Source organism: Tympanuchus pallidicinctus, unplaced genomic scaffold, assembly GCF_026119805.1.
Source record: "Tympanuchus pallidicinctus isolate F22 unplaced genomic scaffold, pur_lepc_1.0 scaffold7, whole genome shotgun sequence".
In the NCBI taxonomy this organism is placed as follows: domain Eukaryota; kingdom Metazoa; phylum Chordata; class Aves; order Galliformes; family Phasianidae; genus Tympanuchus; species Tympanuchus pallidicinctus.
This window is the reverse complement of record NW_026294791.1, coordinates 16,135,398-16,151,498: the sequence shown is the minus strand read 5'-3', so window position 1 is coordinate 16,151,498 and position 16,101 is coordinate 16,135,398. Positions and strand designations below refer to the sequence as shown.

General features: G+C 38.8%; 1 protein-coding gene across 5 annotated transcripts in view; it reads left to right on the top strand.

Annotated features, from left to right (window-relative positions):
* Positions 1-16,101, top strand: part of ARHGAP29 (Rho GTPase activating protein 29) — a 49,519-nt gene that overhangs the window by 9,504 nt on the left and 23,914 nt on the right. For all 5 annotated transcript variants that reach the window (XM_052666403.1, XM_052666406.1, XM_052666405.1 and 2 more), the window contains one exon: positions 14,368-14,511. In XM_052666403.1, coding sequence (XP_052522363.1) covers positions 14,368-14,511 — 144 coding nt within the window. The remainder of the gene's footprint in view (positions 1-14,367; positions 14,512-16,101) is intronic.

The following is a 16,101-nucleotide window of genomic DNA, read 5'->3' as shown; positions in this document are numbered from 1 at the left end:
CGTATATGTTCTGTAGTAATCACTGCTGGATAGTAATTCTGCCAGTCTGAAATTGACGCTGTTCTTTGACAAATGCGAATGACTTTCAAGATAAGAGATGTAAAGGATGTAAATAGAGATAAGAGCAAACTAAATACTTTGCTAAACTTCTTGTTTAATAAGTTAGGAATTATTCTAAGAACTTAATGCCATTAGTAGTGACCTATTTTAACAGCTCTGATGCTTTTTTGTCGCATAACTTGGAGGAAAAAATAAGTAACCAGGCCTGCCGATGTCCTTCCTGAGCATAGCTTGGAGGACCACAACGCTCCAGGGACCAGTTGCTCTCCCAGGTTTCCATTCCCTTCCACTGCTGTGCGCCTCTAGCCCCTGGGGAGCAGAGTCTGGTACCCTGGCTGCGAGTTCTGCCCCTGTACAGCGCCGGCTTGCTCGACTCCATCCGTTTCTGTGAGGAGGATAGAAGTCGGTACTCTAGAGACCTCGGTTCGCGCTGTGACATCGGTGTGGAGGCAGGCCCGCAGCGAGCCCGCGCGGCTTAGCAAAACAGAGGGGACAAGCGGCAGCTACGGACCGCGCTGTTCCCGAGGAGCGGCGCTCCCGGCGCAGCACAGCGAGCTGCCCCTGCCCCGGCTGCGCCCTCCGCGCCGTTCCGTCCCTTCTGCCGGCGACGCTTGGGCTTTGGTGGCTGAGAGCCGGGGGAGCTGGGCATTGTCTTCTGCTTCGTAGGCTCGTGCTGCTAGAACATTGCTGAATTAATCTGCTGTTTCCAACGCTCAGAACAAGGGAAGGAGAAACAACTGGAAGTTCAAGCGAAGCCGCGCCCCGCAGAGTCCAAGCGAAGTTACGTGCTAAACGCGGGTTGCTGACGGCGGATACTGAGGGCAGTTTCCCCTGTCCCAAGCCCTGCAGCCCGCAGTTACTGTTTGACTTGGCGGCGGGAGGTTCCGCCGCAGCGCCCTGCCCCCGCCGCATAGCCCGCATTCCTCGGAACAACGCGCGCTTGTTGCCGGCGGGGCCGGGGGCGGGGAGCTGTCAGGCCTCGCTGCTTAGCGGAGGAGAACGCCGCATCTTTGCAGGGAGAACGTCGGCATTTTCCATTCTTGTGTTGCTTCGGAAGTGCAAATGTAATCAAAATAAAAGTCCCATTCTTTCTCCTTTTTGCATTTTGACGTACAAAGAATTTCAAAATGCTTTATTTGAAGAACCTTAACTTTTCTATTGGTTTGCATTACTTCTCCTTTCTGCAGTGACAGTTAAACTAAGGAAACTGATATGACAAGATTAGTGCAATAAGAGGAGAGTAGTGAGGGAGAGAATCAGAAGTCAAGTTTTCCTTTCTGAGTGTAAGTGTGAAGCTGGGCCTTCTAACAACTAAATGTCATCTAATACAGTTAGCAGCTTGCTGGAGGAGCGCAGGATGCTTGGACACAAGCCTGCATCTCTCCTGCAACTCCACATCAGCACCTGAAGGATGAGATGTGATCCATTGCACTGAAGTCTTCTCCTCTTAACAGCAATCTCTGTATACCTGTAGGAGCAGCTGTGGGTTTAAGTGTTATAGTGTATCCACAAATGTATTCCATTTCTTTAATTACTTTGTGTGAATTTATTCCAGTTGTGATATGAATCAAGAATATCAGTAGCAGCAATTACTGCATACCTGGCAGCATGGAGTTGTAGGCTGTGACTGCTGCTTCAGTGACCAGAACTCTATGAAAATTTTATAGACCTAATCATCCTGACACTGTTTCTCTGGGACTGTGCTTCCTATTTGTGTAGTTATGTCCCAGAACTGAAGTGACTTGTTTCTTCAAGTAAATGTTCATGTACTCTGCTAGTTGCAGTGATTTGATTATGTTAGTCTTTAATGTCTGATTAATGAATTGGCATCAGAACTGCATGGTGGGGTTACAGACCTGGTGCAGAGCTGGGACCTCCATCTTCATAGGTGGCAGATTCTCCTTTTTCAGTAAAATGGAGGTTTTGTGGGGACTCGATCCTTTTTCCTTGAATGGTTCTTTTTAATAGAAGATTGAGTTGACTGAGGTGAGGCTATAGCAAATAACTAGGTTTAGATTCTTGTAGCACATGAAGCAACATGTGGCCTTGTGCTATTCTTTGTGCTGTACATTATTTTAGTGTTACATCATATTGCCATGATATTTATACTGCACATGTAAAAGTTCTGTTAGTACTACTAATCTGTTAGATGTCAGGTGACTGTGATGCCATGTATGTGGCCATGTGTATACTGTGAGCCTTAAAGGGAAAGGAAGGTTGTTTAGAAGGAATAAAGTATGTATTTTGGGAAGTTTAGAGGAAAGAATAACTTCAGTAATGAAGTCCTAATCCTCTTCTAGTTCTAGAAATCTGAAGTATGTGGAAGACCTACTGAGGAAGTTCGAACTAAGATGTATTGAAAATCCTGTTGGCTTTGGTTGAATGAATTGCAGGATTGTAGGTCAATAATTGGTAAGGAGTATATTTGTAGGAATGAGTGTGTTTTAAGCATGAGTGTGTTCGCTCTCATTCTATGCAAGGTCTTTGGCATCTTTAGCGTTTGGGGCTGAATCTGAGTGCTGTAATATAGGAACCGCTACCAGCAAATAAGCATGGGAAGGAGGCCGTGCTTAATGGATGGTTCCAGATATGTTGTACTTCATCAGATAAGATGAAAGTTGCTTACTTGGAAGTTTAGTGGTGTAAATGATTTGAAGTTGAGCAAAGATGATTTTTGGAAGTGTAAAAGACAGAAGGTGACCATGATAAATATGGCAGTGGTTATGAAGGAGAAACTAACAGTAGGGTTGAGATTGCAGAGGTGTCACAGTAAAGGATCTGTGATATTCATCTTTAAACCCATGTACAGGGGCAAGTTAACAACTTCAGCAAGGAATGGCAAACTCCTTCCATTAGTAGCTGTTTTTAGCTGATAACTAGGCATGAGAAGTGAGCTGAGAACTTAATTGGGAAGTTAGTAATAGAGCTGGGGTATGTAAACAAGTCAGTTTCTTAATAATGAGAGAAGCTTGTTATGCAATATCAAATGCTGTGTGCCCCTGGATGAAAAGTGAAATGCATGGGGCTACTGTGTATGTAGTTGACCAAGTTCTACCTGCTTTCATTATAATTTTCCACTTCTGTACCTTTTTTACTGGCTTGTGCATCCTTTGGTTTGTTTGTTTTTCAGTTAGCACTGGCTAGGTGGAATGATAGCTTCAGAGGTACTGGGGGGTAACAGCTCTGTCAATCCAGAACCATAAACATAAATGTTGTACTGCTTGTTATCTTTCACCTTTCTCTTTTAAGTTATTTATGAAGAAATACTGCTCAATTAAATATGCCTAACAAGCTGTGCAGTGGGTCACTGTTGTCGTTTTGAGTCAGACCAGTGCTACTATGACATCAGTTATAACTACAGTGGCAATGTAAGTGTGAAATACTTGATATCAAAACACTGTACTGCACTGGAGATTGACTGTTCCTAATTCTGGGAAACAGGAAGATTTTGAAAGTATTTTTTCAGGACTCACGTAGCTCATCATTTTGCCTTCACCTGTGCAAGACATAAAGCCAGACTGTACTCTATTGTTGGGTGGTTGTTGCAGCAGCATTTCAGTGCTTGAAGGTCAGACAGTTAATTCTTCATGTTCACCAGTTTTCTAGATAACTGGTGATGGCTGCAAGGATGTTTTCTTTTAATCAACAAAATAGGCTGTGATAGTATTCCTCTTCTATATCAGTCCATAATTGTGTTTAAAAGATACTTTAAAAAAATGCACAAAGAAAATTCGCCCCTTGTTTAACACTGCATAATGTCAAAAATCCATAATGACTTTGTGTGGTCTTCTGAAAACTAAGTGGGTGGACAGCAATAAAATGGCTTCTTCAGTCAGTGACTAAAGTGAAAAGGAGAAGCCAAGTAGAACAGATAGTATTTTAGACTAAAAGCAAAATGAGCTCAAGGTTAAGGGTTTTTTGATAATCTCTTGATGTGGCTTACCAAAGGCTAGATTTATTTTCTTTTGAATTTGTATTTTAAAAGACTTTCATAGTATCTCTTCTGTAGCATGTTGATATGGTGAGATCAATCTTCTGGGGATAGTTATTCCTTTTCTTGTTTGTTTTTTCTCCAGAAATTTGTGTTGAGGAAATTAAGTATTGTTTTGTTGTATTCTTTTCCAGAACTTGAAGCAATGTACGAGGAATGTAGTTTCTTACTGCACGTTTTCTTTTCCTCACTTTTATTTTATGGGCGATTTTGACCATAAACTGCTAAGCTCAAGAACTATGCAACTGTAGAAGACAGTAACTGTGATGGATATAATTTTGGTGAAATGTGACTGGCCAGACTTGGGGCAAATGTGCTCGTTATGAAGAGTGTAGTGTTACATCTGTTCAACAACTTACGGTTCTGACTTGAATGGGTTCTGGAAGTGTTAAAGCATTATCCTCACCTGGTTTTATTCTTTATCTGCTTTCAGATTTTGGGAAGTGATAGAAAGTGTTGCTGGAATGGCCCTGTAATTTGTTCACTCTCATTTGTCAGAAATGGGTAAATAAGGAAACTCAGCAATTTTTATTCCAGTTTGTTTAGTCTTTAAATTGTGTTAATAAGACATTAGTGTATTCTAAGGATTAAACTGCATGGATGAACGTGTCTAGGTTAGTTGATTGGAATCTGAAGGCTGGTAGGATACAAAAGTTGGAGGAATGTGGCATACAGCATATTGAAATGGATTAATGAAAAGCTGCATTGTGGTAGGTTTCTTGACGGACTTCCCCCACACACAAGTGGGAATTTTATCCATGAGTTTGAATGTGAAATGAATGTGGAGTAATAGCCATGCTGTTGATATCAGTTGGCACATCAACAAAATAAAGAGGTTGTTATCATTGTAGGCAGAGTTAAAAGATTTGGATTATTAATATGTGTTTTGCATGTGCACGCCATTTATTCTGACATGAAAAGATTTATTTTAAGTCATTTTAGATTTTACAACTTTAATTTCTGATCATTAGTCTTACTTTGACCTATTTGTATAGTTGATGACTTACATAAGTATGAAAAAGTTTTGATTTCTCAGAGGTACGGTATTGGAGCATAATTAAAATTAGGTTGTTTATTAAGAAAAAGAAAAAAGATGGAGATTGGAGGATATTGAGAGGCTTGGAATGCAGTATGAGTATTTCCTTTCCCCAAAAGCTGTGGAGAAGAGTAAAAAGTTATTTAGCTCCCTGGGAAGTGTGTTTCAGTAAAGAAGAGTCTGGATGGCTAGAGAGTAATATATTTTGGTCAGTCCTAAGTAGTGAATGTCAGATTTCAAGAGCTGGATCAATATTAACATGGTACTCAACAGCTTTTTATGCTAGAACTCTTCCTTAAAACTCTGGTCTGACAGGGCATAGTTCTGTGTTCTCACCCAAGAGCAAATTTCCTGCAAAAATGCTAAGCCTGCGCTGTTTCTTCCCCCTTTACCCCAACCTAAAGAAAACTTCTGCCCTTAAAATAACTTCAAATACTAAGTGCTTTTTCACTGTATCCTGAATTTGTAACCAGATGTTAAGATGAAATGTAGCAGTTCAGTGATTTATAGGGAACTGATTTGCAAAATATGAAATAATTATGTGCTAATAATGTCTTTGTAGTATAGTAAAGTAATTGTTTTATTTAAATATACTGTAGCCAATAAGCTATTCATGTAAAATATCCATGGATTCTCAATTAATTGGATCTGTGTATTATTTTTTTTTTAAAAAAAAGCCTCTCCTAGACTTTGCTTTTATGTAAAACATAGTTTTGGCTATTTTTCATGCCTTTCTCATCTCTGTTCCTAATCAAATATCCTTAGATTTTCTTCACTAAACTAATTGATAATATGTTCATTTTCCATAAATTATCTCACTTGCCAGTTTTTGTAGTGGAATCTGGAGCGCATGTTGCCAAAGACTTTGAATTTGGCGTAGTGTTTCTTAATGATGCCGAGACAAGAAAAGTTTCTGTGATTGTGATCAACAAAAGTGATAGCAGTTGTCAGTTTGATATTTTGAGAGGTTTGACTACAAGGTAAAAAAAGAATATAAACCAAATTATAGTTTCAGAACTGCTTTGATTTGTTCTTCCAAATCTTGAGATGTAGACAGCTTCTCAATATATGGAGAAATCTGTGAAGAAATGAAAGCATGCAGAACAACAAAAATTGTCAATCAAGCTGCAGAGTTAGAGCTCACTATGAATAGTCAGAAAGATGTTTACCAAGTTTTCAGTTGGCAGAGGTGTCCTTCCAAGGTTTTTACAGTGGTTTCTTAAAAACATCTCATTTTTGGGCATTTTATTAGCTATAGCTAATACTGCTAGTTTCTGCTGAGGTAATTAACATTCACCTTTCTTGGGACAAATACTAAAAAGAGGCCTCTTTTTCATCTAAAATTCCAGAGCAGGTTATTTTCTGTGTTGGGTTTCCAGTAGTTTGTGTGTGTTTGTTTTGAAATTGACCTGTAATAAATACAGTGTACTAAAAAATCTGTTAGTAGTTATTTTATGATGAGAAGTGGGTGTTTATCTTTGACTCTTGCAAACCAGGTAAATAATGGAAGGTTCATAAGGATAGGTTTTTGGTATGTATTTTTCTTTCTTTCTTTCTTTCTTTCTTTCTTTCTTTCTTTCTTTCTTTCTTTCTTTCTTTTTTTTTTTAATGCTTAGGTATGCAGAGCAAAAGAAAATGGCTCAGCAATACCAAGGATGCAATGGGCACTAATGCTGTTTTAATGTGGCTTCCAATCAAGAATGCTACCTACTGTTGTATGCAGATAATGAGTGGTGTGTGGTTCTTGGCTTCAGGCCTACAGGTTTCTATGAAAGCAGAAATCATTGTAGTATGGGATTTGGCTAAAACATTTCATACGCTGTGACTTGAATATGAAACTCAGTGCTATGAAAATTAGACCTTTCATTTTGCACCAAATTTGTGAAACTACAAATTAAAGATTTTTTCTTTTAGATTCACCCTGTCTTTAATCTTATATCCAGTGCAGTGATAATGGTTTCATTTTACAATTAAAACTTAATAAACTGGTTGTAGTCAAAGATCCTTTTTGAAAGCAGAAATATAACAGGATCAAAAGCAAGGAAGAATTAAATGGCCCCTTTATAATTGCCCTGACAAAAGAAAAAAGAAAATACAGTGTGGATGACTTAATTTTCTTTAACACTACAACTTGTTCTTGTAGATTTTGTTAACTTTTGAAGGATTTGGAGCTATACGCTTTGAGTCATGTGTTTCATTCTGTGTAAAATGGCTGCTTCTGTCCATCTTATCATGTCTGATATTGGTTTGCACAACACAAAGGAGGCATTGCTACTGCAGAAGATGTGGCTTCTTAAATAATAATAAAGAAGAATAAATAATACCTAATCTGGCTAGAAGAGTGTGGCAGTTGAAAAATGCCCAAGTGGGTCTGGGTGCATGACAGTATTTATTGTGCCTGCTAGAGCACAGAGTACAAAGTTTGTGCTCCTTTCATGGTTTTGTGCCAGCTCTACCAATGGCCTGCGTCAGTTGTGAGAAGACAGACAGATGATTTGGCATGCAGCAGGAGGTGCCTTCGTGCGGTGTCTAATGATTAACCCCTTGCCATTTTGAACAACCTCAGTCCAGTTGATGACTGACCAGCACTCTGTACCATGTGGCAATATGTTTTCTGCTGCAAAACCCAAAGGTGGGTTGTCTGTTTGCAATCCCTGCTGGCCTGTTTCTTGGTGTTGAAGTGTTAAGTAATTAGTTTATAATAAAGCATTATAAATGAGACTGAGGTGTAATGACTTTACTTTAAGTGCCATTGGCAGCTTCTAGTCTTGTTAGAGATTTTAATAATACAAAAAATATTCTGGAACTTCTTTGAGTTTGCTTTTCAATTATTTGAAATATTTCATTCTTCTATATCTGCAGCACATTTGTACAACCAAGTGAAGGAATAAATGATAACTAAGGTTACTGTTAATCTCCCAAACTGTGACACCCAACAATAAAATATCTACCAAATAAATAAGATTTGTTTTGTACAATTAATGGAAGTCATATTTAGCCCCTATGTATACTGCTTTATAAAAGCTTCCCTGAGACTGGACCAAAAAGCACCGACAAAGGTTAGCCACGTGTAAGATCAAACCATGGTATGAAACACTCTCTAACTATGTGTTTTAATTTAGTTCTTATGGGACTCTGATAGTGATCTCTGTCAGATCAGACAAATAGGGATAGGGCAGACTGTCAGTTATGTTAGTGGGGCTAAGGTGGTGGATGAAGGTCGAAAATAAAACAACAAGTAGATCTGAGAGGGTCTCCCCAAGTGAATGGTTTGGAGGCTTCACAGAGTTAACTGCAGTGCGATTGTTTTGCATACTCTGTGATGCTCATTGGAAAGTCACATCATCAGGTCAGAACTGAGTGCTGCCAGTTTCCTAGCGCACAGTATGGGTGTCAGCGAAGCTGGAATTTAAAGTTGTTGTCTTTGGGTTAGCTTCATTTCAGTGCTGATTTTTTTCAACCTTGGTGACATAATGACTGATACAAGTTAATCTTCCTCAGAAGCATAATGGAAACTATGTAATATACCTTGATCATTGATGCCAAAAATGAGATTGGTAAATAAGACTTGGCTTTTAGCCAAGGTTCTGTGCTCGCAGATTGAAATGTTGATTACTCAAGCTGATTCAATCTGAATCCTTCTAAGATCAAAAGAGATGAGGAGCTGACTGTTCACATCCTGTAAGATGAAACTTTAGTAAGTTCTAGATCCAGATATTTGGATATCAGAGAAGTTACTTCCTACTTTGCATAATTATTTTCACCATCCTGGAATGCTACTCTGGCTTTTTTACCTTCTCTTGAAGGAGAGAAGATGCAGAGTGTAACTGGCTGCCTACAGAGCATGGATTGTAGACATTGGATGGTGGGGGATAACTTTGCTGGCATTATCAAGTGGTAATGTTCTAGGGGAAGAAGTTACAAGCAGAATGGTGCGTGCATCTTCTATGTGGGTTTAAATAGCTATGATGGCTGTGCAGGAGAAAAAGCATTGTTAGTCCATATTTCAACTTTTCTTGGCAAAAATTTGTTGAAATAAACAGCTTCAGAAACGTTTGGGCTAACAATGAGTCGGGACAGACAAAGGAATACCAGCCAACTGACACAACAGTGCTTTTCCTGACTGCATGTGTTGTAATCAGCCCTGGCTTGGCAGAGAGGGTGGCTGGCATTGACAATCTTGATGAGCAAACTTTTATTTTGTTTTGGATGAACAAAATCCTTAGCTGTAAGGCCATTATTGCTTGCTAGTATGTTTGTTTGGTTTTGTATTTTTTGTTTTCTGTTTTTAAAGGACTCCCCTTTGAGAAATACCTGAAATGAAAGAAAAAAGATAGTTTGTGATTTTATTTTTTTACACCAGAAGTAGATGTTTCAGTCACCACATTGTGTGGCTGCTGCATTGAGCAGTGAGATGTGATGACAGGCCAATGTGCCGCTGAGAAGGAAGCCTGCCAGCTTTAGTGAGCCAGCTGCTTTGCTGTATCATTCTTGTGCATCTTTTTTTTTTTCCTGCAGATGAAGAGTTAAGGTCTTGATGTAAATTTTCTTTCTTTTTTTTTTTTGTCCTCTTTATTTGCTTCTCTTACATGGCATGCTTTCCTTGTGGTTGCCTTTACATTTTTGAGTAAGCTTGTTTTCTGCTGAAGTAAATGATGGTTTAAACCCTGATGAAAGAAGGTTTGTAGACAAGCTATTAAGCTCTTTCAAGCCCTTTTTTATTTTCTCTTTTCCCCCTTTCCGCTTTCAGGAGCTCTTTTCTTCCAAGGGAAAAAGGGCTGGCTGGTTCTTTCTAGAGGTTCCAAGAGGCTCATATCTGAAGCAAGCATCTGGACCTGTGTGTCCTCTGTGCTGAGGAACCACTGGGGAAGTCACATTCCTGTGGTCCAGAGCACGATTAGCCTTCCACAGTGCTGCAATCTTTATTACTAAGCTTGAGAACCACAGATAGATATTTTAAACTTGATATAGCATCAATAGGTGGAAGAATTTCCTGCTTGACTGCATGTAGATAAATGAACTCATACAGTGCAACAGGAGGGAACAAAAGAAAAACTGAAAGTAAATACTGATTTATTTATTTACTGTGACTGCTTAAGTCAGAGTGCGCTGCTGCAGGAGCCTGTTGGAGACTCGTTTCCTCGTGCATTCTTCCTACTGAACTGTTTTGCTCTAGGGTTGGTTTGGTCTCTGAGCCATATTGAAACTGTTTCTATTAAGTTGGTATATTTAGATTCTGCTAGTACCTGAAGCTCATAAATCTGCCACAAACAGGAAACCCCTCTGTTAGCATCTGTTTGGTCAGTGTCAGCTCCTGAATGCGGGGTCACTGTAGTTCCTGATGGCTTCTGCCCTCCCTACTTGTGTTGCAGTCCGTTTGTCATTGGGAGGTAGAGAAACAGTGTTTGAGATCCTTTGTAAACAAATAGTGATGGAAAACAAAGCAATCTCAGCTGGGTGTAGCCAGAGTTCTGCTTTTGAGAGTAAATAACTAACCTCATACTTGAATGTATTATTTTAGTGATAGTGTTCTCCTAGACATCTAATTCAACTCAGCAGCTGTTTTTCAACATGCATTTTCCTTTGAAACTGAGTGCTTCTGTTTCAGAGTGTGTCCTTTATGGTATTTTTTCTCTCTGCCTTCTCTCTCTCCCGTTTTTTGGCTTTTGTTTTTCCCCAACTCTACTTGTCTAAGAGGGTAATATCAAATGTTAACACTAAGAAACTGCATTCTGATATCAGCTATATTTTAACTAGCCTGTCATATGACTTTTTTTCTGTAAGGAGCCTTGAGAGCCTGTTCCTATCCTGTAATGACAAGCTTGTATTTGTGCATTGTTCTGAACTCTGCAGAACTGCTTGTTCAGTTTCTGACATGCCCATGATGCACTAGTTCCCGAGGGTAGACTGGAATCAAACTGTAGGCTGGCTCAACTGCATTCTAACCTTGTTTCCCCGTCCCATACTTGTTAGGGAACAAGAAATCTGCCCACCATGTCACCAAGAGGATCTGATTATGGGATACATATGTGGGTATTCCAGATCCCATCATCAGGAACTGTTTTCTCTCCATCCACAAGTGGGCACACCCCCATCAGAAGACAAAGGGTGCCTCCATCTTGTCTGCAAAAGAGACTTGGTTCTGGTTGGGTGGTGTACTTGTGCAGACAGTCTCTGCAGCTGATCCTTATGCTCCTCAGGTGAGAACTGTGTGCCTTCTAGATAGAGTCAGGTAATAGGGGAAGATTGTGGTGTATAGCTCCAAATGCCTCCAAATCAGCTTTTCTTTCACAGTCCTGCCAATCTAAATTATTAATCACCAAGGAGGGATTCTGGAAGGTTTGTCTGTGTCCAAAGATTTGAAAGAAGAGATGAGATGCTATCTATACAGACAACGTGTTTCGTAACTTTAGTCACTGTACTTGTTTCTTAACTAACTAAATGGAATTGCCTATCTTTATCCAATATCCACTTACCTGAAAATAGCATATTACTAGAATTTTCAGGTATGTTTTTTGTGTTGTAGGTTCCTGTTGAGGTTTCTGGGCACCAGTACAGCACTGCTATCTTTCTCTTTTTCCATTACCTTTGGCTGGAGTTACTCAGTATTCCAGACAGCATTTATTGTTGCTTTGATGGGACTACAATTGAACCTTTGATGGATTAAAGACCAAAGGGTCCATTATAATTATCTGTAATGATGAACTTCTCCAAGTATTTGAAGGTGACAGTGGCAGTGCTGGTTCAGACTAAAGCTGTGTTTAACTCAGTGTCCGAGCTCCGACCACTGCCAAAAGTGAATAGCTAGAGAAAAGTGTAAAAAAAAAAAAAACAAAACAACAAAAAACAAAAGCAACCACAAAGCAAAGTTGGACGTATGTAATACTTCTGTCATCCTCTGAATGCTTTCTTCATAGGGAAGTTCTTGAGTTGGTGCAGGTTACGTTGTTTCTGTACAATGCTTAGTAGCTCAGCAAACCGAGAAGAAGAGTAAAATGAGATTGCAGAGGTAGGTTCAGAAGGAACTTGACAAATTTGAAGACAGTAGGTCTGTAAGCAATTACTGAAGCACCCAGGAAACATGGTGCAATAGCTGTGGGTACAGGGGATTCTGAGGCAGCTGTACTGCAGAAAACAGGCAGTCTTGGCTAGTCTCCTGAGCCGTATCACCCACTGCTTCATTGGGCACAGCCTAATTGGACCCCGGCATGATCCAATAAAGCATATCTCACTTGTAACCCGAGGGGGCACTCAGAAGAGCTTATCTACTCTGTCCTTGTTTCTGTGCAACCTTCTATCACTGTTGTGTTTTGATGAGAAGTTGCACAGGTCTCTTATGTGAAAATCACCTTTTTCTTTTTTTTTCTTTTTTTTTGTTCTGAATCTAGCATTTACTCCATTTAATTAACTCAAGGGTTTATTTTTAACTGACAGGTGGTAAGGAGTTGAATTTTTCCACTATTTTCACACCTTTCTTGATTTTATTTATTTAATTTGGCAGACTTCTTGCAGGCTCCCTGTAAGTCATCTCTTATCCAGAGTCCTAGCATCTGCTTCTGTGACTTAGGGTGGGAAGTTTACAGCCTAGTTTTCTGCATTAAATTTCAAATCTTGAGCCTTTGCATCAGTGTGTGTTTGTTGTAAATTACCTCTGTTATGTGTATGTACAGATTTTTAGCCACATTCAGTGCCAGCCTCTTGATGATTTTTGCTGTTGTGTTTCTGTTGTCAGTCAAAAGTTATGGAATGTGTGCTTGTAAACAAAGATTAAAGCTACTACTGTGTTTGATGAGTTACACAGAGCTTTCTTAAACTCCGGTTATATAAGATGGGTTTTTCTAGACTTCTGTATATCCTGTTAAGGATATGGAGCTTCCTACTCTTGTCCAGCAGGAAAAAGCACACAAAGTGCCAGTGAATGGTAGATAATATTTTTGCTTTAGTCCACTTCCTGAGTCAAGGTTCTTTCTTTGACAATGTGTAAGCTATCCCAAGTTGAAAAAAAATCTTGTATTTGACATCTAGGGAGATAAAAACTGGAGCACAATAGTCTTTATGGGACTTACTTTTGGGAACTTTTGTACTGGATATAATGCTGTATTATTTGTTTGTAGCCTTCCCACCTACACACATGACAGTAGTGATACACCATACTGACATGTCATGTTGTAGTTCATTGATTTTTTTTTTAGAAAGAAATAGGTACTCTTCATCCAAATGTAATGTCTTAGTCTGAATAAAATGACTCAAAATTGAAACTGAAATCTGAAAACGCTGGCTCTATTGGCACTATATGAAATTGTCTGTATTGACTTATTTGTTATAATGCCCACAGACAACACAGAAATGCCATTCCTTTTTCTGTATGGGGAAGTGAGTCAGCTTGTACTAGATCCTCTTTTTCTTTTTCATAAGCTAGAGTTTGAAAGCTTTTTACCACAACTTGCAACACAGCACTCTGATGCATGTGAAACTTAAATTATGTGCACCAACATCTCTTCTGCAGCAGAAAGGAGGAGTCTGTGGCTTAACCTGTGCAATGTATGCAGCAAGTTTTTTTTTTTTTTTTTGAAGAGGGATAAGAGCTTGGAGGCACAAAGCAAGAGAAATATGATGTAGAAAAGCATGGATGTAGCACTGTATGAGTGCTTACATGAAAATTTTTCTGATTTAGGCCTAATTCTACAGAATTAGTTAGGTATTAAGGTGGTTTTTGTTTGTTTTTAATCAGGATTAACATGCTTAAAGAAAGACCTTTAGAGATCTAGGAATGTATGGTAAAAATGCTTAAGATTTAATTGACATGAGTTAAATGCAAAAAACCCAACACTTACCAAAAATCTTTAATTCTATGAATATGCAGAGGTGGCACTGAATTTTGTATCAAGTTAGGAAAAATCTAATATGCAATCCAAATCTACCTTTGGATCTACTTGTCTGAATCTACATATTTATTGGACTGGTGATCAACAAAAATGACATAGAATGGTTTAATTCAGAAACCTGACAGTACTGGTGTATAATCCCTAAGGTTGTGGGGTTTATTTTCTATTTTTAAGTTATTCTTGCTTGTCTAATTTGGAGAAATGACTTCTTGCCATGATGCATGTCATTTACATGTAAACTGTTGGCAAATGCTAGTATCTTTTTTTTTAAATTTGCTTGTTCTAAGCAGGCCCAGCTTCTACATGCCCTATTTTGTTGTGCTAAATACTAGCAAAGTGGTTTTTAAACTCATTGATCTGCTGTTTTTAATGTAGTTTCTTCTTTATTTCTTCAGAAAACCAAGATGGACTGCATCATGTTGTACATGAACGCTTGGGAGAGTTGCTGCGTGTTTTAAAAGCAGTGATAAATAAACATCAGACTCTAAACTCAGTTGATATTCTTAGCGCTGCAGGAACAGTTATTGCAAAAGTAAAAGGTAAGGAAGTTTTTATTTTCAAACTTGGGAAAATTTTAGTGAGTCACTTGACTAGCTGTGTCTTGGAGTTGTAGGAAGGGGTTCCATTTATACAGAAGTTTTTTTAATAGTGCAATAGTGCAACATACCTTTTCAAAGTGAAATTTAATATTGAAAAGCTTATGTTGCTGTAACAAAATCCTGTTCATAAGAAGCTATCTGCAAAACCACACTGAATTCTATAAACACAAGCTTTTGATCTAGATCTTTACCTCTCTATCTCAGGATAATATTATAGAACTATAAGCCTTGGGTTTATCTGCATAGAGATTGTCTTTTTCGTCTTAGCTTAGTTCTGTGAATTTGTAGGGATGGTGTTAGATTTATATAAAGTGAAGAAATATTCGAGTGAACAGTCAAAATCTGAGTAGTCTTAATGCTTTTTTCATAGATTCCTTCAAATAGATCATAAGCATGGTTAAGGTATAAACAAAAAAAGGGCTTGGAGGCATGTATGTAAGTATTTTCTGTTGCTGGCCTTTACTGTAGCAGGTCTTTGCGTCTCAGACAAATACAAATTGTGGAGCACACAGTTCAGTCCAATAAATCATAGCTGTTTCTTTTTTGTGTAACCTTTGATTGTAGCTCTTGCTTTTCTGGAGTAAGGCCAGTATTCCTGTGGAACAAATGGTTTCTTCCATGTGGCCTGGGTAATGCTTTGAGAAGGGTTAAATGTACAGCTCCTCTTGCCTGTCTTAAATCATGTGGAATATCTTTTGTAAGAGAAACCTAGCTTAAGTTTTCTCCTTGTTCTAGGTTTCTTCTCATTTCCTAGTTGCTTTAGCACGTCCGAATACACTGCCAATTCAGTGAGCACAACTCTACAGCCACCTTAGATAAGCTGTTTTCAAGCTTAACTTCTGTGTCTTCCACTTGTTTTGAATTCTAATTAATTTCTTCAGCATATTTGCAGCTTTCTGAACCTGGCATCATACATGTTTCTTTTCTCATCCTTGCGCACTCTGTTCCATCATTGAGTTTCAATAGCATTGGTCCTTGCTTAGCTGTATTGGTGCTTCTGTGCATCTATTTCTTCCTGGTTTGACGAATGGCTGCCCTGAATAGTTATTTTACGATTCAATCTTTTCTCTGGATGATGAGTAGAAAAAATAACTTCTGCTAAGCTGCTTTTTGGTAACACAGATACTAAAAACACTTCTCATGCTGAGCAGGTTCTATACTTCAAATAAAGAAATAGCTACAAACATTTATTATGTGTTAGTGTGTTCACTTACTGTTAATATGTTGAGTTTGTCAGGAGCTATAGTCATGGAGGACTGCATGATTTCATAGATGGAAAGAAAAACTACTGTTAGAAAAACAAGGGGGCATGGTTTTAAACTGAGGCATGGAAGGTTTAGGTTAGATATTAGAAGGAAATTTTTCACACAGAGGGTGGTGACGCACTGGAACAGGTTGCCCAAGGAGGCTGTGGATGCCCCATCCCTGGAGGCATTGAAGGCCCAGCTGTAGCTCACTTGGGCTTTCTTAAATATGAATGTCTTGTATGATGACAAGCCTCAGGAAAAAAAAGCATGGTAGGAAATGTTT